Here is a 27,554-nt window from a genome sequence, read left to right on the forward strand (position 1 = left end):
ATGCCATGCAGAAGACCTATTTTTTTTTTCTTCTTGAGCTGATATTATTATTCTGAAGTGCTGTCATACTACCTTACACTGCTCTGTGTGTGGGGCTGCTGGTGAGACGTTAATGAGGACAACGACAACTTTAAGCTGCTTTTTTGGAGGTCTGTGCCTGCTGTGAGGACCAGAAAGCACCACCCTCTAACCCAGTCACTGAGGCATGTCCCCTTGCTTCCTTCAAGCCTGGTGAAGCCAGCGATGAAGGGAGCTCCTGCCTGGGCTTCCCAAGGCAGAATTAGCTGTTCCTGCTTCCCCTATCCCTAACAGCCAGTGCAAGGATGCCTGAAAAGCTGCTGGGGCTACAGCATGCATGTGGTCCTTGTTAGAAGCTCAAGGCTTCTCCAGGATTGGAGAATTCATTGATCCATGGCATCATCTTGTCATATGTAAACATGCCTGGAAGAATATCTTTGGACCACTTCTAAACATAAGTGTATGGAAAAGCATCTTGCCTAATGGGTTAATTTGTGCAGCCCTCCAAGCCCTGTTCCCTGACACTTTAAAAACTGCCTGGGGGATTTTTATATGCAATTCCCATTAATTAAAATTAACAAATACCAGTGGATATCTAAATTCTCTACATGACTTTGAGAACTACAACAGCATTCTGTGGCAGAGAGAGGCCTGTTGAGTATTGCTCTCTTGAGTTCAGATTTTCTCTTGGGTTTGCTTGCATGTTCCTTTCAAGGGACTGCAGATTTCTCTGGAACAGCCCCGGCTCCTTTTCAGTGCTGAAGTCACACAAAATAAATATGAAGTGAGCTGATTAGATTGCAGGAGCTACAAGCTAGCACGTGTCAGATCCAAAGTGAACTGACCTTTCCACTCTCAGGTGGACAGCTCTGACCTTTTGTGATGCTGATGAGAAGCGTGGAAGAAATCATGATTAGGGGAAAATCTTGCTTTATTAACACAGGCAGAGCACAAAGAACTCATCATCTGAAGATCTGCCTCTAGGTGGTGGGGTATGGGAAAGAAAACCAAGACATGTGTCCGTGTTACACTCTCATTATAACACTAATGGGAACATGGTGTCTAAGAGGACAGCAGAGAGAGGAGCTGGGGAATTATGCTTTGCTTTAGAAGCTTTCTTTTGGCGATGGTTATAGCAACGGTAGACCAGGTTCCTACTGCCTCAAAGCCTCTTTATAATGCCATTGTACAGAAGGATTATTTGGCAGAAGAAGGCGGGTAGTCCTGGTGAATGCAGTAACACCCGATGGAGTTTGGTGGGTTTAGTGTTGCTACAAGGTACCAAGGAGCTGTTAATGAACAGGGATATATTATGAGGCATCTGTTTTTGTCACAATGACTGTGAGGTACAGACACTCCCCTTTGCAGGTCTGGGGGGAGGAGGGGTGCGAGAAGGGTTTTTCTGGTACAGCAAACATAGCTTCAGAAAGTGAGGAGGCTGGTGGGAGGGGAGGCAGGGTGGGGGGAGAGCGAGCGAGCACATATTATATTCCAACTGTTTCCACGGTGACATTTCATAATCACAACTCTTGGGGGAAAACGCTTCATCGCAGAAGCTGGAGGAGGCAGGATGGTTTTGTGGATGCAGCCGGAGAGGGACGGCTCTCCCAGCACCTGTGGCTCACCATCCGAAGGACTTGGAAGCAGGGGCCAGCTAAACTCATGCGGCTGTAGCACAAGCCTAGGCAAGGAATTGAAATGAAAAGTAATCATCATCTCCTTCCCTTTATTTCAAGGATGAACATTTATAAATAAATATGATATCATCCCACTGGATAGGAAGTTTAAGTATCTTCTATTTCTTGGCAGCAATGAGGAAAAGAGGGATGTATGTAGGAAAGAGCCCACAGGATGTACCTAAAAGCGTAGTCAAATAGATGAAAGCAGCCTGTAGTTAATGAATTAGGTCACCAGGTCTTTGCATTGCACATTGTCTCTTTCTTCACTCTCTTAGCCCTAGAGTTGTGGCATGAAAGCGAGCTCCTGGCAGATGGAGCTAGAAAAACCTGCCTTTTCATCACGAGGGCTGGTCGCACAGTGCCCAGGAGAAACCAGGGCTTTGCTAGCAGCAAGTCTCACAAATCAATCTGTGGCATATTATTCGTTTTTACAAAGCAGCACCATGTTCACCTGAATAGCTTCCAAATGTCTGTGGTTCCCTGTGTTGTTTTAGGCAGTGTACCGCTTGCCATCATGCTGCTACAGATGGCAGCAGCTCTTGGGGGCTTTCCTACGAGACGTGGGCAGGGGAGACAAGGGCTGTGACAAGAACACACGGCTTTCGTGCTTGGGGACTTTCCTTTAGTTCCTGCTGCACAGAGAGCTGCGCTGTGGATTTCAGTCCCAGCCCTCCAGCAGCTTCTGTGAGTTTAGGCAAATTGCTTTCACTGCCAGTGTCTCAGATGGGATAAATGCTCATTTTTATGTCACTGGACACTGGTGGCTGAATGATCAAAGCTTTCTGTGGGTAAGGTGGAGCGATGCTGGGAGTCAAATGGTGCTGTTTCTGCATAGCATAATAGGAGCACTGGGTTTTTGAATTGCATGACTCAATGCAGTAACTGCATCTTCAGCTGCCAGCTGCCCAGTGGTCCTGGACTGTATTTGAAGCAAGTATGATGATACTTAGACATGTGTGATTTCTAAAACAATTACTGCATCTTTGTATTCTTGAAGTACCTTGTTTATTATATTTTTGTGACCGAAGATATACAGCTCTGTGCTTTGTCTGAAGGGCTGCATGGAGCTTACTAATGATCTGCCCTCTTTTGATAGCCACTTGTTGTAATTGCAGACATTGTTACACTGGGTTGCAAACTTTGTGGAGTGCCAGGCGAAGGTATTTGTGTTCTGTTCTTTCTGTCTGCATCTGCTGTTGGAGTACAAAGGAAGCCAAGCCTTTTGCTCATAATACAGCACTGATCTGTGCTTATGATGTACAGAAAGTCTTGGGAAAAAATCTTGATTAGCACAGAAAGTCTTTAAATGTGGGACATCTCCAGAAACATGCAGCATAAAGCAGCCTGTATCATCCTTCTTATCTCTCCCTTCCAGCCTGGAAAACAGGATGATTCTTTAAAAAAAAGACATTTTTTTCTGATTGTATCCTTAGGGGTCTCTCATTTCTGTGATGTGTAAGGGATGAAGAAGAGATAATGGGTGAATGAGGATCTGTAGGTTAAGCTTTACAGCTCTTTGCCCAAATTGAGCAGCCTAATGGCGATAGCTCAGCTGAAGACCCTCCTATTGAGCATCCATAAAATGCAGTTCCCCTGCACAGGGGAGAGCTGCCACTGCTGCCAAATGTGTCCCATTCTCCCTCCTTACTCATCTGCAGTGCTGGCAGTGATGTCCTCTGGCACATCGTGGTGACACTTAGGAGCCACAGAGGACTTAGATGCTCCAGCAGAGTAGCAAAAAGTCGGGACATCCCACTCTGCCACATGGTTGTAGAAAATTACTTCGTGGAACTTGAAAAACGTTTTTGGAGCTATAGAAGAGGATCAAAGATACCTGATTGAGTGTCTCTAGGCCAGGCAGTACTTAGACTACCTGGAGCTTCTCATTCCCTGTTCATCTTTTCTTTCAGCTAAGTGGTGCTAGTCTTTTCATTCTCCTCTTTCCAGCCCTGATAATTTTCTATGTCCCATGCTGAAGCCTTTCTGTTTTTAATCTGGTCTTTCTTCATGTTGGATTTTCTGTTTATCCAGAAATTCTACGAATTCCAATCTCTCTACAAGCTAGAACCACAATAATTTTGCTTTCACATCTATTAAGGATTTAAAGAAAACTGCTTTTCTTATAAAATTACATAATGGTACTGTGTATCACAATGACTTCTTCTGACAATATATGGAGGCTGTTCAGGTTATTTGTGCAGATTCCACAAGTGAAAATAAAGAAAATCTCTCCCTCTAGACTTCCATGGGTGAATATCTCTAGTCATCCATTAGCCCTTGTGAAATCCAACCTCTACAACACATACAGACTGCTAATGTGTGATATGCAATGCTACGAGTGAGACTGGGATGTTTACAGGGAGGGATTTTACGTGATTGTGTGATTTGATCCAACACAGCAATTCCTGTTTCTCTCTGAGCTAAAGCATGGGCAGCAGTTAGGGAATGAGGAGAATATCTGTATTGATTGCAGAAACTACCAACAGCGAATCACTGATAATTCTGGCAATTTTTTTTTTTAAGTTAGTATTTTGTGCATAGACTTTCCCCTTTCCTGTCTGGTAGTAGGGCGGCTGCTATAGTGGGATGTGCTGTATTGGCGGTGCTTTCCTTGACTCAGTTGCTCGAGTTCAAAGCTTTGATTCCTTTGACTGTTAGAAAGGGCAAGATCAGCCACCCCAAAGCACAGCCCACATGTTTGTTTATCTTGCATGTTAGCAAAGCAGCCTGGGAAACGCTGAGCCAGATGGTAATGATGGGATCTTTGCAAGGCTGTTTGAATTGCGGCAATTGCTGCTGCTTTTTGTGTTGTTTTTTCTTTTTTTTTTTTTTTCCTTCCTAAATCAGCATCCTTTTATCTTCCTCATTTCACGTTTGTTTTCTGCGCATCTTGGGTTTGATGCCAGAGATTAAAAATGAGGGTTGATTCATATATATCAATATTAAACTGTATAATCACCTCAGTCATTATTTGACTTCATCTGGAGCATTCACAAAATTTCAGGAAGTTTGGGTGAAACAAAACTTTTTAGTGTATACAAGCATTTCATGGAACTATTGATAACCAGAATTTCTGATTTAGGCTGCATCCCCTGTGTCTGGCTTTTCACAGTAAATAATCCTCTTACCATGTATTTCAACAAAATTTTAATACTTTTTGTTTTTCATTTCAGCTAGAAAATAACAGCACAATCTGGGGGGGGAGCGGGGGTTGTTATATTCTCTGACGAGAGTAGACCTACTGTAACTTTAACGCATTACCAGTAATTTCTGCTTCCTCTGGCGAGGTTTTGAGAAACATAAGGTGCTTTAATAACAAGCAGGGACCCACCCACAATCTGATTTATGTTTATGACTCAGCAAAGAACGTAAACTGAGACTAGGGCACAGTGTTTCTATAAGTAGTTATAAATCAGCCATTCACCAAAAAAAAAAATAAAAATGAGTACTAGCAGCCTGCTGTGTATGAGGAAGAGAGCATTTTGGGGGCTGCAGATGACAGTGTTCTTTCAGTAAAGGGGTCACTCAGGATTCATCAGAGAGATTTGTGGCATTTCCACAAGTGCTCTCATGGACCTAGACCCAGCGCAGTGCTGTTTGCATCATTGTCTGTCTGAACTATCTGAGTATGTCAAACCCATCCGATGGAAGTAAACCCATTGTCAGTGGGCCAGCTAGATGGCCAGACAAACAACTGGGGAAGAAAAAAAATAAAAAATCGCAGATCTGAATTTGTAGCATTTGATACTTGCATTCTAGTTGGACTAAGTGCATAGGTTGCATCCTTACCTGGCTCCAGGAAAGCCACTGGTTCTGTTGTGCCAAAGGTCCCCCACACACTAGGTGACAGTGAAGCCTGACCCGTGGAGCCCATGGTCCTCACCAGACTGATGGTACCCCGGGAGAATCTGAGCCAGAGCCCAACATCCATTTGCCAGTTGCTGCTCGTGAATTTCCAGCTGAAGGATGCACAGTATTTTCAATGCCAGTTAGATTGACGGGTTTATCTTCCAGTCCATTTACTTACTTAATTACCCTACATTGAGCAAGAAGTCATTTCTTATAAATATGGTAATAAACCGATCAGGATCTCAACAGAAGCACATTCATAAACAGTTTGTGGAAAAAGCTGATGTTCCCCAGATTCAGCAAGTATCAGGCTTCCCCCACCGACAGTCAGTAAATTAAGAAATAATATTTGATGGCCTTAAAATGTCAGCTCCCAGATGATGATTGTCGTCAGTCAGGACCTGCTTGGAGCTGTCCTCTGCTCTCTGAGCAGTGCCTGCTCAAAGGACGGGGAACAGATCCAGCAGAAATTCAGTGTACAAAGTTTCCTCTGTCCTTCATCTTCAGGTTTTAGTGCACACTGGAAAGCAAGTGAAACTCATGCTTCTTTTAGCTTCTCTGACTTGCTTCTGGGATGTCGAAGCCTTTCATTTGACAGCTCTGGCTGTTGTGTGAAGAAGTGAAGAGACCATCAGCACCTCAGGCCTGATTCATTGATGGGGGGATATTTTTTCAGCCTGATAAGACGTTGCTTTGTAAAGGAGGTTCCCGCAGAAATTATTTGAAGGCTACGGTTTGTAGGTGCTATTTTTCAACAGCACAAACACTACACTCCAGTTTCAAAAGACTGAAGCAAATGTCAAATGTTAAAGCATATAGGCACACATGGAAATGACTGCAAGGAGCCAGAGGTTCTGCTGTCCCTACTTAAGTAAGAATTTGCAGGGTAAGGACAAATGAAGGACTAAGGCTTGGCTTGCTAGCCCTGTGATGCCAAAACACCCACGCGGGCTGACACCTGCAGCGTGGCTTCAGACAGGGCTGCAGGCATGTGGTGCCCCATCACAGCAGCTCCGCCTGCCAGCAGGAGCCCCGGGGCTGTGCCATGCCCGGGAGATGCCGCGGGCGGGCAGGCACGCACAGCACCCGTGCGCCTTCCTCACCGTGTCTATCAGTGTCGCTTCCGTGTGGGTGGCACCAGTGACTGTGCATATGTTTGCTGGGTGTAGGTGTGCCGAGGGCTATCTGCACACACGCTGGTGCTGCAAATCAAGAGGGTTTTCTCGCCCCTCACCTGTCCCCGTGCCTGCTGTGTTAGCGATGCCCATGGGGACAACAGCAGACTGGGGGGACGTGGGTTATCCCATACCCCAGAGATTCTTGTGACACATTTCTCACCGTCCTTTCAGCTCCTTTTCCATCATGATCACTTCCAAATCTTCCCTGTTTTGAATTTCCAGAGTCCGTCCTCTCAGCACCTGTGATCATTCCTCAAGAGGTACATTATCCAAAATAACAAAATTGAGCTGAACAAGGCAGGGAGAGAAACGCATGTGACTCCATTGACATTCATGTATGCCAACGCTCTGCAAAACCCATACGAGAGTCTGTGTTGTTTGGCGTTTATTTAAATTAATCACTATAATTACATTTTGCTCTTTATCAAAAGCCTCCTATAGAGATTGTCCAGCTAGAAAATAATAGGAATTTCAGAAATAGTAGTATTTCAATAGCCTCTTTGAAGACATTCAGGAGCATCATGTAAAACACAGTGGGCACTGGAGGGAATAATTCTGCTGGGAGGTCGGATGGATGCCGAGTTCTGTTGATTTCCTCATTTTTCAAGGCTGGAGGCTTCTGCATGTGAATGAGTCCTTTGTTTTTCCAAGGGTTCTGGTACAGAAATATCTGCTGTAACAACCGCTTATTTCCTATCCTGGAAACAAAAGCCCTGATAGCAAAGACAGGCCATTCTGCTCTTGTGGACAACTTCACATCGTGCAAAGAGGAAGGTGGCAGACAGCCTCCCTGGAGACAAAATTCTCTGGTGTGCAAAACCTTGGAGTAGAAATGGGTGAGAACAAAGGTTCTTGCTAAGTACAGCAAGGTCAGCCGCCAGCAGAGCACAACGAGAACAGGAGCTTTGATGTATTCGTTTTCTTGTTATGTCTGGCAAAGATCTTAAGTGAACCAGCTACACTCTTTCAAAATTCCTTTATACCATTTCTTATCCTAAATCATAAGGCCCACTTTCTTAGACATATATTTGCCTAATTCATTGCGCTCAATTGCATGGATTTATCCCACAAGACTTTGTTAGAAGCTCCCTGTTAAGCACCAGGTGCCTGCCTGTCCCACCTATTTCTTATGGAGCCTTCAAGACAAAATAAATGTTGTTTTTCAGGAAGCTAAAAAAAAATAATTGATAATTCAGTCAGACTTTTCTATCAGGAGAGCCCAGAACTGTCTGATATCTGGCACTGTCAGGTGCATTGATCTGTCAGTCATTCTGTTATGACCATTCCTGCAACATCTAAGAGTTTCACCAATTTCCCAAGACTAAGTTTGGTGCTTAATTGAAAGTTCAGAAGCTATATCCTTCAGAGGTTCATTTAAATAATCTTCAGAGCAACTAGAGTTAATTCCTAACATCCTTGTGCTAACAAACTGAATAAAACGCTACTATCTATAGGGAAAAAGGAAATTAATACATTCTTAAAATAATGGTCTTATTGCTACTTATCTTGTTACAGTGTGGTGAGGTTCTCCTTGTTAAGCCACCTGCACTCTGCAAGGTTTATAGACAAAAGCAGCATCATTAATTAATGCAACAGTGCAAGCTTTCTGTGAGCTATTACAATATTTTATTGTTATGGCTATTATTATTATTATTACTACTAGACAGGCTGCTTGGGAATTTCGAAACCATGCTAGCAACTCTCTATTGCATTGGCTACCCTTCAGTACCTTTCTTTAGCTTATAAATGCAGCTGTTTCTGTTAAACTTTGGATGAAAAGCAAGAGCCTATAAAGCCTACCAGTAGGTTATTTTAGCCTCAGGTCAGTGTTGCTTATGTTATACAAGGACTGAGATGGAAGTCTGAAGGTGCTATCTATCAACATACCTAAATCTGCTTTGCTTGAATATGGCTCTGGGATGCTGGTCACTCAGCCAGGGTAAGCTCATCCTTTGGCCACTTGTAACTCACTCCTAAATGCCTGAATAATCGCTCTAATGAACCTGCAAGTCTCTGACACCAAGAGTCATTGCCCTGGTCAAGGATGGCTTGAGGGAAAAAAATGCGTTCATCCTAGAGGGATGCTTTATTGCTTGCCATAAGGAAGATGTCAGTCTTCTGGGCTCTGTTTTTGCAGTGCGACTGTCCTTGCTGTCCTTGTAAGAGGCCACAAAGTTGTAGGCACCAGCACAAATCTGCTCTGATGCAAGGTGTTAGACTACAGTGCTGCAGACATTAAATGCCTGCTGTAAATGTCTGCCCTGGCACTTATGTGGGTGTTTAAGCATTTTGTCATCCTCGGAGTCACAGCGAGATCCGTAAAATCATCTAGGAAGAGGCTAAAGATCCCAAACTTAATTTGCAGAGATAAAATGTTGGTCTTGTACAAAGATCATGGTCCATTCTTGTTTGCCCAGAGCCTGTGCCCATAGCAACGTGAGGAGTTTTCCAGTTGTCACATTTGGCTATGGAGACAGAGCGTGGCTGTGTGTAATGCTGGGGTGCCCAAGGCCTCAGTTGCAGTTGGCAGGGAGTGTTGTGAGGGGAACCAGAACTGTGGCAAATCTCTTCTAGAGAAAGCAGAGGGCATGCCAACAACAACAAAATGCTACCGTCTCTGTTTATAAGACTTCAGAAGAGGCTTGGGGATATTAAGGACTGTTATGTCACACCTGGTCACTGCGGCCAACAGAGAATGTCTCCATGTTAGTGCAGGTTTTGAAAGCTTTGGTCACGTCCCGATTTGGCTATCCCGCTCTGCAGAGTCTTGGTCTGTCCAACCTCCCTTATGCAGGAGCGAGTCCTGGCCTTTGAGCCTATTTCTAACTCTGCCACAAACATGTTTTCTTTGTGTTTCCTCCTCACCATTTACTTTTTGTTTTCAGTAAGAATGCAAATGGCAGAGGCAAAATCTCTCTGCTCAGACATGGATAATCAGGTTCTGGTACAAGAGGCCCCAGGTTTGGTTTCAGGCTTCATGTTTCAGATGGGAACGGGTGAATTTTCTCTCCTCTCTGAGATGGCCGTGGCTCTGTGTTCACAACACTTTGTCCTGAAACATTTCTAAATCCCAAGTGGTGCCTAAGGGCTGGTTTTTATTGTTGTTACTCCTATCGATTTTTTCCCTTTTGTTTTTGAGCAAAGCTGCTAATGGTCAAATAAGCTCCAACCTCACTAGAACTGCCACAAAACAACTCTTACAAGGATTCAGACTAGAAAAGCCCCCTAATTTCTGAAGCCTGCCCTACCTGATGGTGCTGGCAAGCACAGATTCTTCCAGAGCAAGTGCATGGGTGAAATGTCTTGTAGGTTAATGGTGCATCAAGGAAGATGTGTGCTGGGGTGGGTGATTTTTTTATTATTTTTTTTCCTGCTTCAGGATCTTTGTCTGTCACTCTGAAACCCTTCTTCTAAGGCACATTTGCAGGATCCCTCCCTTTTTATTATCCTAATGAGCCAGGCTGTAGAGACTGATCCGTTCAACTCCTGGCCCTGGGGATGAGAGCCCAGGTTGGGATGCGACGGATGAGAGGCAGAGGAGTTTAAGCCCTTTCTCTAGAGGAGTTTGCCACCTACTGATTCACAGGTTCCTTCTAGCTCTTGCCAAGACAAGTTGAGGGGCGATGCGGGGGGGAGCTGGGAACTTGGGGTAGGCAGGAATTGCCCTTAGAGACCCCAGCCAGGGCCCCCGGGGAATAGCCGGGGTGGGGGGGACGCGGTGCCCAGCTGTTGAGCTCCAGCTCGGCGAAGGCAAAGGGAGCTCAGTGGAAGTGCACGGCGTGCATGCGTGCGTGTGTGTTGTGTGTGGCGGGGGAGGGATGTGGATGAGGAGCGGGCTCTCTTTCTTTCTCACAGGGCTCAGTTAATCCTGCTGTCAGGCGGTGTTAAGCAGCAGTCTCAGCGCTGGATTCCGAGAGAAGGAGACGCGCAATCCAGAAGGCGCAGCAGAGGGGAGGCGAGAGAGGCAGCTAAAGAGAGCAGAGCGGGGGAAAAATCAAATCTATGCTCGGAACTGGGCTTCTTTTTCGCCAATGCAAAAGGGAATATGCAGCACATTTTTGCCTTCTTCTGCACCAGTTTCCTAGGGGCAGTGTTAGGGGCCAATTTCCCCAACAATATCCAGATAGGTGAGTGCGGAGCTCGGGGCCGCTGGGGAGTGATGCTCCCCGGCAAGCGGTGGGGTGGAGAGGGGGCGGTGGGGGCAAACTGACCCGTTCATTTGCTTGCAAGGGAAAAATGTGTGTGTGTGTGTGAGAGAGAGAGGGGGTGAACAGCGCGGGCTGGGTTTTCCTCTTGGTATGAGATTTGCAAGAGCAGAGATATATCAATTTTTCTTTGGGGGAGGGGAGGATTGGAAATAAATGCCTGCACACACACCAACACAGAGGGAGAAAAGTGCCTCTGAAATGGAGGAAGCATGAAAAAAAATATCTGTTTCTTGCTTTGTGAAATATCTGGGCTGCCATTGTGCGTTGCTGCATTTGCAAAATCGGCGGTTGCATTATACATTTTTGTGAGGATGCTCTCATCTGTAGGTAACTGGGACGAGAGGTAACAAACAGGCGCGCTCTGTTGTTGTTGCTAAAGAATAAGGGCAGAGCTATCGGAGGAGGATTTTGCGTTGAAGTCTCTTTTCATTTCATGCTACTTGCTTCCTCTGTGCACCAGCACTGCCTGTTTGATTCCTTTCTCCCCTCCTGGAACTTCTCAGTGCTCCTCTCCCCCCAGCCCCAGGTTCATTATTACTCTCCCATTGATTTTATTGATGATGATTTGTAACCCAAATTCCCTTTCCTTGCATGCCTGTTTTCTTTCCCACCTCCTTTCTCTTTACAATGCCAATCAACTGCTAATCCACCAAGTTCAGGCAACTCCTGCCTTAGTATAGCTGCACAATTGGTGCTTTTATTGCTGTTCCTGCTACATCCCCATCTCCCTCCCTTCCTGCCTCCTTTTTACCCTAAATCTGTGCAGCATCCCACATTCTTTCCCTTTCAACAAATGTGTATAAGAGCTTAACTCGGCTACTAGCATCTTATTTCTCTGACACCCACGATTAGGCTGGAGAGGGGGGTGCGTGTGGGGGGGTGGGTGATATTCGTACACAAATAGCCCTTTCCACACACCAAGGAGATGCCCTCTATACTTAAGATGTGCAAAGTGCCATTGCAATCAGGTTTCTCCCTGCACATTTGGTTCTTCCCCAAGCCATCTGCCCCAGAGGGTGGGTATTGATGCTTTTAGCTCCTGTTTTAATTCAGCCTTGTTTTCAAGTGCTTTGTTTCCCTATCTGTAAAGTACAAATAGTGCTTCTACATGCATATAGATGGCAGGACTAGTGCTATTACATTCAGACTTTCTGGATGCCATGCAGGGATCTGCCGCAAGCAAAGTTCCTTGCGGGGGATAGCAGCAGGAAACTTTTCCTAGGGCTGGGTTATCCCAGCACTTTGTTCCAGGTCCATGTGGGGAGAGAGGCTCTGAGCCTGCATCCAGCCTGATCCCAGTTTCTATTCACTTTATGTCGTCCTGCGGTTCTGGGCTCAGCTGCACTTCCACTCAGATCGATCCTTTTCAGCGTCAAGCTTTAGATTTCCTGCTCTCTCTGAGTTTGGCCACTGTCACCTGTTAAATGTAGGGTTTTTCCATGCAGCAAACTTCCAGCAGCAGCAGCAGGTGTTTGGCCATGGGCCCTGCTCGCTCCAGCTCTTACAGCCCTGTCCCCATGTGCCCAGCTTGGCTGGGCTGCTCTGAACCCAATAACCCCTGCTTCCCTCCTGCAGCAAAGCTGGGGAGCAAGGTTTAAAATGGGCCTCATTACAAGTGGGGGAGGAGGAATAAAGACTCTAACTCCTTATTTATAAAAGTAACATCGGCAGCGCTTACATTTCTTTTCTTTAAAGTTATGGGGAGGTAAAGAGGTTGAGCCAAACCCCAAGGTTCTGCCCAACCCTGCAGGCTGCTGGGCTCGGAGATGCACCAGAGTTCCTATACGTTCTCCAGACATTACATAATGTAAAGGTTTTCTGCTCCCAGCCTGGCTGCAGCAGGCATGAGCCCCCCTGGTGTGCTGGAGGGTTTTGGACTGCAGAGGCAGCCTCAGGATAGGCGAGCTCTAGCCCAGGAATATTTCAGACCAAAGTGGTGTTAATACAGGTGTGCTCAGACCTTTCTCCTTGTTCTGTTTTTCTCCCCAGGGGGGTTATTTCCTAATCAACAGTCCCAGGAACATGCTGCTTTTAGGTTTGCGCTGTCTCAGCTCACGGAACCCCCTAAGCTCCTTCCCCAGATCGACATTGTGAACATTAGCGACAGCTTTGAAATGACATACACCTGTAAGTAGCGGTGTTTGCCGTGCTTTCTCTTACTTTGGTTTCTTTACTCCTGACTGCTTTTGTGTTTATTATTTTTTTTATTATCTAAAATACGGGATGTCTCGCTAAAAATGTGCGACTCTCCTTCAGGGTCCATACAAGAAAACCCCAAATACCCAGCCAAGAGATTTCAGAATCATTTTGGTTTGTGCTAAGACGTAGGGGGTGAGGTAGTGCTGCAGTTGTTCAGCATGTTTTGTGTTTTCTCTTTCAGTGCTTCCAAAGCAGTATAAAACCCTCAACAATCCATTTCCTTGTGTTTCTCTAACCCCTGCCCGATTCTTCATACTGGGGTTTCATTCCCATATTTCCTATAGCTGCGATGTACAACAAAGGCACCCCTTTCCACCCACGGGGTGCGCAGAAGTGTCTGTTTAGTGTGAACAACTTCTTCTCCAGCCCCAGTTTAGCCATCTGTCCTTGCAATTTAAGAAAGACTGAGCAGAAAACGGCACCGTGGTGCAAGTAGAGTCCAGATTTACAGTAAGGGACATGTCCAACAAGAATGGAGAGGTAAGGGAGTTCTAGTTTCAAGTGCCAGTGAAATTATTGGCTCTAAAAACACCAATTAAAGACTGAATTGGCACAGGAGAATCAATCCTAGGGCTTAGCTACACCCTGCTAAAGCACAGCACATTGTTATGTGGTGGAGTTGGGAAAAGAAAAAAATCTGACTTGCCAGGTAACGCCAAGATTAGCAGCAACAAATAAGACCAGGAGGTAACCAGCGGAAAACAAACACTATTACAGCCCTGTGGTTGCAGCAGGGGCTCTTGCGGCATTTGCTTCCTTTGGAGCAAGCAGCACGGCGCTGTGCATGAGGGGCTCGCACCGCTGGGATGCGATGCACAAAGAACTCCTCAGCTCGACCTGGTATCAGACACGGCTTTCTTTCTCTGAGCCTGCGTGTGCTTGTGTGTGTACGAGGACCTGCAGGAGGAACCCTTCCCTTTGCAGAGCCTGTTGGGTTGTTGTTGGCTCACATCCGTAGTATCCTTTTGATTCACTGAAACATCCTCTCTGCAGTTTAGTCATATGGAGAGTGGGATAGAGGTGGACACAAACTGTTCTCTCTGCTAAGAAATATACAGAAGGGAAAAATGTTTTTCAGCAGAAAGAACCCAGGAATGTATAGGAGGAGAATTAATAAGGCTCCTTAAAGAAAAATAAAAGGTCCTATTTTTTTGCATGTTGGAAAGTTTGCAAGTACAAGACTGCAGAATTTCTTGGCCTGTAAGACATAGGAGAGAGGAGTAATATTTTGGCCATTCTTTCACTGGACTATCTAATGACATATCTAAAGATTTTCTATTCTCCTTAATACCCCTTTATTTGCCAACTACAAGGTTTTCATCAAGCAAGAGCAACTATTTCAGCTCAATCCAATGGCACTTCCTTGGCAGGAAAACTAGACAAATAGAAGAAAAAGGCAGACCTAGTATCTATCAAAGGAAAGCGTCACCCACCTGGGGTAGAGTTGCTGACTGTGGCTGGGGATGAGCTATTTCAGTGCTGATAGCAGGAAGAAAGCAGAAACTGCAAGAATATTGCTAGAATAAATTCTCCATCTGCGCAGAGTTTTCCCTCCCTCTCTACGCCTGCCACTAATGATTTTGTTTACTGCATTAACAATGATAGCAAGGCCACGATACTAGTTATGCTTAAAAAATCTGTCATTAGTACCACGAGGGTGGGGGTGGTCTCACAAAAGCTGAATGGAAGCAAGACAGCCTCCCAAAGGATGTTATATTTGAGCTCTATGTAGGGCACATTGTCCTAGATCAGACCAGCAAAGCACTCTGCACAGTCCAACTTCACTTGTCCTCATTTTTTTTTTTTTTTTTAATTAAAAACTTCCTAAGTTCTTCAAGACTATGGAAGGCAGCTTTTGTTTTGTAAGCACAAAAGAAGGTGTTATTCCATGTACCCTTGGGAGGAAGAAAAAAACACCACCACAACAAAAAAAAACCCACAATATAACAGGCTGCTGGGAGATGTGGTTTTGGTACTCACATGCTGAAACTTTTGCCAGGAATTATCTCCTTCCTCACCTTCCAGCAAATTCCCTTCCCTGTTGCCAAGATATCAGCAGAAAGATCTGTTTATTTACAGTGAATAAAAAACCCTGCCCACGCAGAGGTCCTTATCTTCTGAGAAAAGACTGGCCATGCTACCAGTTAAAAGTACCAGTTTTTGTTCCCATGGAGATGGAGAACACAGCATTTCTCTGTCGTTGGAATCACCTGGTTCCCTGATGCTTTCGGTCGAGGGTGTTTGGACTCTGCAAACCTTGTGCTGCCCCTACCAGGAGCAGGACATCCGAGTAAGGCTGGCAGGTCCCAGCCCCATGCCACGTCCTGCCTGCAGCTAGATTCAGCCTCGTGTGCTAAATGGAGTCCTTATGGCAAGTGCCTGAAGCAGCATCATTCAAAATACAGGATATATATTAAGGATTGGTGGTGACTGCAGAAAAAAAAGGCTTGCTGGGCAGCTTGCGGAGCAGCGATGAAGTGGCAAGGTGAACTGCACCAAAATGACAGCACCCTGTCTAAGGAGATCGTATGCAAAATGTATCTCGGTATCAACTGTGACACTGTCTTACCCCTGCCTGACATATATCTGCTTGCTTGTTAGGATGAGCGAGCTTTGGTGTGACAGTGGGTAAATTTACAGAATGAGATGCACCCATTTGAGCGCAGGTGACAGTGGTAGGGAACCGCTACTGATGTGCTAGTGATGATCGTAAATTGGTTACAGTAATATCCACGAGAGTGATAAATCTGTAAAATATCAGGAGGCTGCTGTTGTCACTGGGGCATCGCTGTGACAGCCCAACGATAACTTTCAGATTTCTGATGCCTCCAGCTGCGGACTTTTTGTTGTTACATGGTGCTTGTGAATACCTCCCTGTGGGGTAATGTTGACCTGAAGTTCCTGTGCCCCCACAGATTAATGATTACAATTAAAATCATAAGAAAACAAAAATAAGTAGTAGATACTGTGCTAACCTCATATTTCATGTGTGTGGTGGATGTTAATGTTGTCATATCACTGAGACATGGGCACGTTTCAATAACTGAAATATCTTCCTAAATTCATCCCATCCCACGGACTAGTTGGCAAGGAACAGGCTCTGTGTTTGCAGCTGGGTGCGTGGCATGGCTTACTGGTTTTTGACAAGCAATGAAAATGCACACCTGCTGCTGCGAGTGTTCTTAACCAAAGGGTTAGAAGACTTTATATTTTTGTGTCGTTTCACTGAAGGCCACGGTAATTGTTTAGGAAGAAGGTGAATTTTCAGTCCTTTCTTCAGCAGAAGTATATAGCAGCACCAGGTGACTATAAAAGGTAAAATGATGGGGTGGTGTAGCTGAAAGGTTTGCAAAGCGATGTGGCAGAGCAAAACCCTTCTGATCAGCTTTAAAGATGTGTTCTCAGATTCTGTCTTCAGCCATTTCTGGAAAAGCACATTATGACCTCAGCACAGGCTCTGGCAAGCACTGTCTTGCTGGGCTTTGCTGAGGCTGAGTGTGCTCGGGGCAGACCTGATGTGGCAGGAGATGCTGAAGGTCAGAGCTGAGACAAGAGAAGAAGGGTGCTCTGGGCTAGGTGTGAGGACACAGGAGGGCTGAAGCTTAGGACAGAGCTGTAAATTCTTGTCTCTGTGAGGTCTGTGGTGGATACAAGCACCACGTCCTGTTGGCAGCAAAGGGATGAGAGCCTATTTACTGGAGCTAACACCAGGAAGTTTTCCCTTATCCTTCATCTCAGCCTCCATTCATGCACACGTAATGCACATCCCCATCCTGTGCATTGTCCAGCTCCCTGGGCGGTGAGGGTTGTTTCAGCCCCAGCTCCTTAGCTTGATTTAGTTTGTGGTGCAGAAACTCCTGCTTTCAGCCCCAGCAGGAGTACTGGGGTGAGCCCGGGCAGAGCTGGACAGACGGAGGCTGTTGCTCTCACTGCACAGCTGCAGCAGTGAACTGCTTGGGAGAGCGATGGCTCAGCCACAGATTTCCCTGGCCATGTCCTGGGGGTTGTGCCCCACTGAGTGGTGCTCATGGCAGGTGAATCACCTACTTGGTGAATCCATCCCTGCAGAACTCATAGCACTTTGTAGGGATGACCAGCTACTAAAAATCCCTGTTCTGCACTGAGCCCTGTAGCTTTGCTGGTGCAGCGATCGGCTTTTGTCCGTGCTTATGTGTTGGGCTACTGAGAAGGGATATTCAGGAGCTGCACACCCAAAACACAGAGGTCTGCAAAGGAGAGTGGAAGGATTTTTCAGCTGCATGAAAACTTGCAAAGAGGCCAAAAACCTTAGCTTAACAAAATGCTTTAGTTATCCCTCTCCTTCCATGTATGCACAGCTGTAGGTACTGTGGGGTCCTCATGCTGAGCAGAGGCTGTGGGTGCTGCTAATATTTCAAAGTTGAATCCATTCTGCATATTAGGAAATGAATATGCGGGTTGGAGCCAGTTTGTATTTTAAGAAAGCCTCCAAGCTGCAATTAGAAAAAAATTTGTAGCGATCACTCTCTCTGTGCTTATATTCTTATCAATAGCAGCAAGCTTAGATCCAGATCAGCTATAAAACAAAGTATTTCTTTTTGTTCTTCTTCTTGAGTGCTTACGTATATAGATACTGTATTTCTGGAGATAGCTTTTTATCTCCTAAATTACCTCTCAGAGATGGGAAGGAATAGGCAAACATTTGAATGTTCTCAAATGAGGATCTAAATTTGGCTTAATTAAACAATTATTGCATGTTTAATTTAAAGGAAGCTTCTTTGTTGACAAACATACGTTGGTCGCCATTTCTTGGAAAGGTGTTGCTGTAATTATTTCAGCAGTAATCAATTAAAATGCAATTTTTATAATTAAACTTCCGCAATCTAAATAAGCCCAGCCCTGTAATAGTATGTAATTGTTATGGTGTTGGTAGGCTTGTTTTTATTTTTGCAATAATAAATGTCATGTAAATGCTTTGGGATTTTATCCCTGTAGGTCCTAGGATGCTAGCTATGTCTATTTAATGTGAGTTAAGCCAACAGAAACTTGGATTTAATGATCAGACAAGATCTGATTAATACAAAATAGGTACTACAGGGAAATGTATCTCCTTAGTTTTTGTGATGGGAAAAGGTGTGATGCAGGAAGGTGAATCAAAGCATCAATTCACATGAGATCAAACTGACGTTAAGGGTGCTCAGTTTCTGGCAGGGGCGTGCTGTGGGTTCCTATTAATTGCATGTTTATTTGGTGAGATGCTCCCACCTTACAGGAAGATCCAGCCGTCAGGAGGGTGCTGATGAGCACTGTCTCTGCAGAGGGTGAAATGCAGCCGAGGTGCAGAGAAGGGCTGACAATGAGGAGGGAACGGGTCCTGGGGATGGTCCAAGGTTTCTGCAGTGGGTCTGGGGTGGGCGCTGGGTGCTCAGCAGTGGCAGCCACCACCGAGGAAGGTGGCAAGCCATCCCTTTCTTCCTCAGGAAAGAAAAGCATTTAAAACATAAGTGCCAAGCCATTTGCTCAGCTCCGGCTGCCAGGGCAGGGCGAGCTGTCTGTCTGCCTTCACGGATCTGGGCATAGAGAGACTTCGGGGAACGTGGGCCAATATCATCTGCGGGGACGCTGATGGTACTCCCCTGTCACTTGGCGCAGGCAGCCTTGCTGAGAGGCTGGCAGGGCATGTCAAGAACAGGTTTTCCCCAGTCTCATGTGTCTGTTTCTTTCCAAAGGGGATGGGGGCACTTCTTTCCATGACTATTCTTATGTTTTTATTTATTTTTATCCCGGTCTGTGGGAGTGGTGCCTGGGGAGAAAAGCTGATGTCACGTAATTAGGAAAAATTAGAAGAGGAATAATGGGAGTTTCACACCTGCAAATCTATCTGCTCATCTGCAGAGGATCCCAAATATTCATTGTTGACACACAAACAAGAGCAAAGAAGTAAAATTTGGGCTCTGCAGCAGTCAGAGAAGGGATTTTGAGAAATGGCAGAGGCCAGACCTGTTCATTGTGTGACAGTCACAGTTTCCACTCACAGCTTATCCTTTCTTCTCTAAAAATAAAGCTTTTTCATGTGATAGGGATGCTACTAAGCTGCAGACACATGGGCTTAATTTTTTGGCATATTAGCAAGGTGAGAGTCAAAATCTTCATGTGGCTGCAAGGAAGGCAGCGTGGGGAAGCGCGCTGTTCCCTTCCAAAACTCTAGTGGGAATTTTAGATATATACGTTTACATTTTCCTTAATAGGGTTAGGGCCCCAAAGGCAATAGCTCTCTGCCAGTAGAAATGGAAACCATCCCGGTTACCTTCAGTAGCACGTGGAGCTTTGAGCAAACACAAAATCACACGCTCCTTAAAGATGCAATAAATCAGGGAGACTTTAATATTCTGCTGATCCAAATTCTCCGGGGTGTGGTATTAACACAAGGCTGAAGACAAAGATGCATTTATTTCAACTACACTCCTTTAAAAAGGGATGAGTTTTACTTCTCTGCTTTTAGTTGTGCAGGACTGGAACACAGGAACATTTTTCCTAGTGAAAAGTGCCACCTGGTGCAGCGTGGGGTGTCTTCTGGAGGTTACGAAGACCCTCGAGGAAGTCAGGTCTTAGGCATCACACAGAAGAAGGGCTGAATCCAGCCGTTAGCAATCCACCACCATCCCTACAAAAAAATGTTTCAAAATAATACCAGATGATTAGCATAACAGCATGCCATCCAGCAGAAACTGTTCCCTGCTCACCTGCTGAACTTGATCGCTCATTAGCTCACACAGTAACGAGTCCCTAGTTGATTTTCTTTTGCTACCCTTTAGCAGCCAGACCCACTCAATCCTTCTGGGGCATTCTTGGGAAAAAAAAAATAAAAAAATGACGACGTTGATTTTTTTTGTTATTAATATATGTCAGTTATTTTCCCCATTCTTTGCAAAGCCCACCCTTTCAGCCCTCATCCAGAGTTGCAGTTTAGGAGGAGACTGAGATGCTTATGCATCACAGGACTGATTGATCTCTTGAGAAGGTAGCAGCGAGAGGCAACGAAGAGGCGAGTAACAGCTACAAATTGCTGTATCTTGGCTCCTTCAAGAGGGTCTTTTCGTTCTTTGATTTTATTTGTTTTTGACAGGGCGGAGGAGTGCAAAGGGAAACAACTGATGTCTAAGAGTGAGAAGTAACATACAACTGATGGCAGGATTCTTGTGTGTATATAATGTCTGCACCTCCCTATATGCTCTCAGAGTGCTGGCTTTGATTTAATAAGCGAGGTCCTCTAACCGTGCTAATGGAGCTGAAGTGGGAGGGAGATGAAAGATTGAGGCTGGAGGGTCTGAGGAGAGACACGGGAGCTGCTGTAGGTAATCGGGATGCAGTGTGGAGGGATCTCACATTAAAGGGAGGGGTATTCTCACCTCCCCACCCTCCCAAACACTTTGCTTTGATCTTTGCTAGCGGTAAGCTTCAGTGAACAAATGACATCCCTGACTACAGATTCAGATGTGGTTTTCTCCCACTGGCCTGCACGTGTCCCCTGAGTGCCCAAACATGTTAGCTTTCCTTCCACACAGTGCTGATGCCTCATCCAGCACCATCCGTAAGAAAGAGGACAGTGTTGCTATTCTCTCAGGTGAGCAGCAAGAAAACATGCCAGCAGGCTTGGGTGCTTGGGTGAGAGGAGACCAGCAGAGACCACGCAGGGACAGGGGATGGAGAAACACTGGGTCAGGAGCAGCACATGGAAAGACCCAGTCCTTTAACAACACATGTCCTTAATGAACTACCAAAGGAAGTAATAGAAAGCCAAACCACATATGGCCATGGGGGAATGGGGCTATGAGCAAGTTGCTGTTGCAAGCAAGGACAAGGAGGTGAGCTGCAGCACAGCCCACCCATGCAGCGACACCGTTTCCAGTTCACTGTCCCAGAAACACAGTCAGGCACAGCAGCTGTCCCCAGTCTGTCCTGAGCAACGGGAGAGATGAGTACGTTCCACAGATTTAATCAGATTTAATTTAGTCTTTCAGCCTGTCCCAGTTCTGGGGTCTGGTCTGCTCGGGTATTTATGGCTGGGCCAACCAAAACCCACTGTCTGCAGCTCTGAGCTGTGGGGACGGCGATCTGGGAGTCCCCATGTTCCGTTTGGGTGGTGCCAGAGAAGGGAAAGGCAGTGAGGAGACCATCCCAGCTGGAGGCTGGGGTATAGATTAGCCTCAGCTGACAGATTTTAAGAATCATCACTTGTTTGGGAACCTGCGAGAAATATGTGGATGAACTCAGATGAATTTCTAACATTGAGTCATCCGTATCATAATATCTTCCACCTTAGCAGCCTTGTGTGCCAGACTCAGCAGAGACCTTGGAGGGAGCAGATCCCAACACCTCCCCTGAACCCGCAGAGCCCCATGCAGTCCCCAGGCTTGCAGGAGGACACACGTTCACAGCTACCTGAAGGCTGGAAAACCAGCTCTTAATTTGTGTGTTCCCAGAAGTGTCCACATTTAAGGGCTGTCTCTTTATTGGTATGAATTCCGGAGGTTTTTAACATCACTCAGAAGACCTATCCAGCTCTGTAATTCATTCTATTTTTTTCATTCTTATTGCAACCTCTAATAGGACCTCCATGAGGAAGCCCAGCTTGTGCTTCAGTGCTGCTGGCCTTTAAAGAAAACCACACGTGTAGGCTTGCTGGCAAGTTAATTAGGAGGGAGGTGAGTTCCCTGTGTGGCTCCCAGGCAGGAGGTGAGAAGGCTCCTCCAATTCCACCCCTGATCCCAGAACAACCATGCACCTTCAGAGACGACCTGAAAGCACTTTCTCCACTTAGTTGTAGCCCTTTCCCCAAAATCCCATGTTACACCTTGTTCTGGAGTAAGTGGGACTAGTTTGGGGTACGTGCTTTAACCGTCCAAGAGGAAGTTCATTTAATCGTTGCTGTTTTAGCAAGGCTTAACAGTCACGCTGAAGTGGCTAAACCAACACACCACATCTCAGATAGAATCTGTCAGTTCAACCATCCCCAAATCCCTCTGCTTGGCAAGCTTTGGCCCAGCAAAGCTTGTTAGAAGCGAACTCCTTGCATATGCTCTCAGTACAAGTGCTGGATGTGCTGTCCCTTAATTTAACTTTTTCCTTCCCCTGCAAAGCGTCAGGCAAAGTAACTGAATTGCATGCTTAAAGGTCAGCTGTGCCGTGCCAGTTTTCTGTGGAGTGGCAGGAGAAAGGGAGACGAACAAAGCCCCGGCTTGACCTCGTGCTGTGTCACTGCTTACACGCCTTAGCACTGTCCTTAAGCAGCAGGTCCTAAGTCCTTAAAGCTTAAAGAGGGGAATTTGCCCCCTCTAACTTTTCTTTCTAAGGATTAGTTGCCCTCATCTAAGCTACTCAACAAGGTTACCTCTGTAATCAGCAGGGAGCCCTCCAGCGAGTGATCCTTTTGAACTGTTTTAGACACCCATCTTAGCATGGGAGGATTGGCCCTCCAGAGGTGCATGGTTATCTCCCTTGTCGATATGGGAAGCCAAGATTACAGATTTGGCTTAGACGGTTTACCCTGAGACCTTGAGAGGCAGGTGAGAGGAATCCTACCCAAAGTGTCTGCAGTTGTATCATGCTAAGTGCTCGATACTCTGCTGAAGGTAATACCTCAGCGGTACCGAACGTTTTTCTGCTCTCCCTGCAAGCAGCCTTTAAAGGCCTTGATAAATCAGGCATTACATTGCAAACAAGCAGTTTGCAGTTGTGCTATTCTGATGTTTCGCAAAGTAGTGAAGAAAACATATGTTCCTGACATAGAAACTGCTCTTCTCTGGCTCCCCTTCTGTATTTCAGCACAGTACCGCAGCAGCTCCTCAAGGGCAGGGTTCTGCTCTTGTCTGGGATATGCTCTCTTCCCCTTGGCCTCTTCTGTTTCTCGCTTCTCATGGGCTCACTGCAGTAGCATTTGCGGTGCTGTAATAAAAATACCTGTGTTTGCTTTCGCTGTCTTTATGTTAAGCAGCTCTTTTTCCCTCCTTCTGTCAGTGTGCTCCGAGCCGCTGCTGCCTTTCCCTAGGAGTAGGCTCGGGGGGATCCTGGAGACGGTATCACCAGGGGAGCAATGCCTTCAGACGCTAACTGTAGCATTTTCAAAATAGCACCCGGGGATTTGACAGAGCCATCTCCGCTAGCGCTAATGGGAAGAACACAGTTAAGCCCCATGTAGCGCATAGGCTAGGCAGGGGCAAACAGTATTTTGTGCTTTTTTTGAAAAAAAAAAATACTGTCGCTCCCCCTGCCCTATGTAATTTCTGAAATAGTTTCCTTTAGTAACTTTGTGAGCCAAATACGACCCAAAAATCTGGATCAAATCACAGCTGAAAATCCCAGGGATACTCTAAATCCTAGGGATGCTCTGAATCCCACCCCGCTCTGCTCCTGAATTCAGATGGCCAGCTGAGAGCACGGCTAGATGAGCTGGATGGCAATGTACACTCAGGTTTCCTGTTTCAAGCTTATCTCCAGAAGGAAGGTAAAAATGTGAATCCAAACTAGCAAAATGAGTAGGGCAACATTAAAAACAAATGAAGAATAATATATCTATATTCCCACATCCCCTTTGGGTCCTGGGGCTGTGTGGTTGAAATCTAGAGCAGCGTAGTGGTAACTGGAGGTGGAGGGAATTGAGGTCAAGATAACTAAGGTAGAGCATCACCCTCTGACGGGACTGTAGGAGCCTTCAGCAGAGGTGAATTTTTCTGTGCACTGTCTGCGTTAACCAGGCTGTGCGGGGGCTGCAGCTGGAGGAATGAAGTCTGTTGCTGTGGGACTACAGGCACTTGTGCTACAGGATGGTTCGTGTCCAGAGCTGCAAGAGCTGCTGCAGATGTGTAGTTTGTAGCAGTGAGATTTGCAGTTTTTCTTAGCTATCCTTGCCTGAAGCCAATGCAGCAAATCGTTCACTTTCAACAACAGCAAATTTGCATTAAAAAAAGGCTCTATCAAAAGGAAATCACACTTGACAATCTCTCTTTAACCACGGGAGAGCAGCAAGCAGACAGGCGCAGGAGGCTGCCTTCCCATACCTTGCTGTCTGCGTCGTCTTTGGTTTTGGCATTGTGCAAATGGGAAGCAGCTGTAAGCCCTTTGGATCACAAATGGATCTGGGAGTCTGCTACTTCTGCTAACAACTCATTTATTATCACGGAGCAGACAGTTTCCTCTGAGCCAGCGCAATCTATCATTTCTTAAAGATGCTGTGTGAGATTGAAAGAATTTGCTTTAAGAGTTGGCACCTGAAGGCCAGTAATGAATTCGTCTTTGGAAGGAAATCTCCTTCCTCGCTGGGATTTCTTTTTCCCAGCTTCAGCTGGAACAGTCCGTGGGTACCACTGCCCACGGTAGGCAGGCAGGGAGCAGGATGTGCAGCAGTGCGCTCTTTTCTCTGCAAAGTTCAGGAGCATCCCCGCTCTGAAATTTTCTAAAGAGAAATGAGGGCTGTTTGCTGCTCTCTATCCAAAACACTGATGAGGGGACGGACAGGAGGATATTCCAGCCCCCTTGCATGAAACCCACATATGCAACTCTAGGCACGTTAAGTCTGCAGCACACAATATCCCGCCCACAGTCAGCACCTGCTGCTGCCTGGCCTGGATTTGATGTTGTTTCAACACGGTGCCACTTCCTCTGTCCTCCCTGTACCTCAGCCACATCAGCCGTCTGCTGCCCCACTGCCCCCAAAGTGTGGGGCCGCGCTGCAGCCCCAAACAAGCCACCTACGTGCAGAGACCTACAGCCAAAAATGCTCTGCAAAAGGGCACTTCCCCGTTGTTTTGCCATCTCCTGTGCAGATATGGAGCACGCTGATGTGGGCACTCCAAATCCAAACCTCTTCATCAAGAGCGTCTGCTATAGAGAGCAGCGAGGTGATGAAAGCCCGTGTTAATTATGCTCCTTGCAGCAACTCTGAGCTCATGCTGGTGTTTTTGGCTGCTGTTATCTCATGGCTGCTTAAAATCCAGGGCTCCCAATGTGCTTCAAGGGAATTCGCTGTCAGAGTCAGCAGAAGAGCTGGCGAGACGTGCTGGTGCTTGTGGCAGCCTTGGGCCAGGACAGGGTGCCCCCAGGTGACGGGGCACTGTGACACTGTGGAGCTATTTTTGTCAATTCTTCTGTTTAGTTAACCTTCTTATAATTTGCACTCATGAATTATTCCGAGAGAAACCAACGTTTTTGTTAATTTTGCTTTGGTTTTAATCTTTTTAGTGTAAAGGGGAATCAGGACTATATGTACTTGGTTCTGCTTTATTAGTTTCCTGAATTGTGGATCCAACCTTTTCTAAAGAAGGTTCATTTGATTTAAGGATTTTTTAGGTACTCCGGGAGATTTTATAGCCTTTGATCATATCACTGCTGTCTGTCTATCTTAAGTATTTTGCCCAGGAACACTCAGTTCCACCCCAGATTTTGCTTGTTCTCCCTTTCCCTGCAGTTGGATTTTCCTTGTGGCTGTTCTGCTCCGCTCTGTGCCCATTGCAATCCCCATACTTAAGATGTCCAGACCATCTCCTGGCTCTGCTGTGCACCTGTTGCATGTCCCTTTTGTCATGAGCTTTGTAAGCTCTCATAGCAGCATTTCACCATTATATTTGTGTGCTGAAGATTTGGGATGCTGATTGTTTGCTTAGTAATGTAATTACCAAAAATCATGTCTTTAAGGGCATTTAAATGTGTGCTGATTCCTTCAGTAGCATCAGTACCTAAACGTGGTGTAGTGTCTTAATTGTCCTAAGTGTCCCCATGGGTCTGAGAGTAGCATAAACAAGACTGGTGGATTTTTATTTTATCCAAGCCATTTCTGATGAAAGAACAAGCTAAAAACAAGCTTACAGCTAAATTTATTTATTATTATTATTATTATTATTATTATTATTATTATTATTACTATTTATTTTGTGGAAAGCGTGTTTCTGCTCTTCTGTTCTTTGACGATGCTACTGCCTGCTGCAGACTGGCTGTGACAGTAACTAAACCCTGGTGTGCAGCAGGACAGCATTGCTCCTGTTGTCCACTTTCCTCCCACCTGTGCACGGGTGAGCTAGGGGTGCTCACCCCACCTCTGGCTATTTCTGCCTCTGTACCAGGGTGGAGGGTGCAGTGCTTGGTTGCTGCCCTCTGCTCCAGATGTCTGGGTTGGCTTTGCATGGTTTTGGAGCATATCTTCTGTGGGAGCTGAGCCCCATCTATCCCAGGAGTTCTTGCTTCGGGATCTTGCATCAGAACCAGCATCTTGGTCTCACACCTTGTTTCTGGTTTGCCAGAGAAATCTCCTGCCAAGATCAAATGACTGAGGCGTTGCTTTCTGGAGCTCTGACAGTTTCTTTGTGGCATCTCTTTTCTTAGGAAGTGACAGAAAAAAATGTGCAAGGGGATACACTAAGACACCAGTGGTAAAAAAGGAAAAAAAAAAAAAAGTCTTGGAAAAGGGTGTCTTGAGAGGAGGGAAAAAAGAAATGAGAACTGAGTTTTAGGCAAGTTGTAGAATCAGGGACAAATGATAAATGGGAACTGAAGGCTTGTTGCAAGTGCATTAGAGGCAGCCTTTAACTTGTTCTTTAAATCAACATTTGTTGCTGGTTTAGCTCTATCCACATGCAGTGAAATGCCTTCTCTGGTCCTGTGCCTGATCATTCTAACTATGGAGCTGTCCAATTCGTGAAGGCACCAGCTTGGATACATTCAAAGTCTGAGGTCCTGAAAGAGCAGCACTTGATATGCTGAGCTGTGTAGGCTTTTCTGCAAGCAATGAAACATTAATTATTGTTTAAACATATCCTAAAGTTAACAGAGACTATGACTTCAAGGCTGCGATAACCTACTCGTGCCTTTGAGACCATGGCCATGTCAGTAGCTTTCCTTTTTCCTGTGGATGGGACTGGATGTGAAATGTAGCTTTACAGAGAAGTTTCATCTTAAGGATTGTCTGATGCTCTCCCATCCTAGTGGATTTTTTTTTTTTTTTCCAGAAACTACAAAGGGAGGTAGTGGGAAGGGCTGGTGCTGATGAAGCACCTCCAAAGCCATGCTGGGAATATCTGAAGTTCCCCCTCTGATTCAGCAGCATCCAGTTAGCTGGAGAGGGCTGGGTGCTGAGAAGGGGAGAGGTGCTTCTGTCGCTGCCTGGGCTGACTGATAAATGGAGAGACATGGGTGAGCACTTACCCATAGGACAGCACAGGCCTTTGCATTTTGGGCCATCCCATGTTGGTCTCTTCTTGCTTAGGCTCATGTTTGCAGTCCTTGCTCTTTCTAGTGAGCCTGACTCCATTTGGGAGGGCCCATAGATCCCAGGAAGCAGGGACAGCCATCTGGCTGGTACCCGAGCTCTCCCATGTCTGCTGGCACATGAGCAGCAGGGGATGACGTCTGGGAAGTGATGGGGGAACTACTCCTCTGCTCCTGGGAGCACCAGG

General features: G+C 45.9%; 1 protein-coding gene across 6 annotated transcripts in view; it reads left to right on the forward strand.

The window, feature by feature from the left end:
- GRIA1 (glutamate ionotropic receptor AMPA type subunit 1) overlaps positions 1-27,554 on the forward strand; it is a 190,462-nt gene that overhangs the window by 54,336 nt on the left and 108,572 nt on the right. For 4 of the 6 annotated variants that reach the window (XR_005269366.2, XM_038186474.2, XM_072023202.1 and 1 more), the window contains exons 2-3: positions 10,580-10,851; positions 12,922-13,059. The exons of 1 other annotated variant lie outside the window; for it this stretch is intronic. Coding sequence is in view for 4 of the 5 variants with exons in the window: in XM_038186474.2 (XP_038042402.2) it covers positions 10,770-10,851; positions 12,922-13,059 (220 nt within the window). In the remaining variant the exon portion in view is untranslated. The remainder of the gene's footprint in view (positions 1-10,579; positions 10,852-12,921; positions 13,060-27,554) is intronic. One more of the 6 variants, XM_072023203.1, reaches the window with a different exon arrangement.

Source organism: Anas platyrhynchos, chromosome 14 (assembly GCF_047663525.1).
Source record: "Anas platyrhynchos isolate ZD024472 breed Pekin duck chromosome 14, IASCAAS_PekinDuck_T2T, whole genome shotgun sequence".
Classification (NCBI taxonomy): domain Eukaryota; kingdom Metazoa; phylum Chordata; class Aves; order Anseriformes; family Anatidae; genus Anas; species Anas platyrhynchos.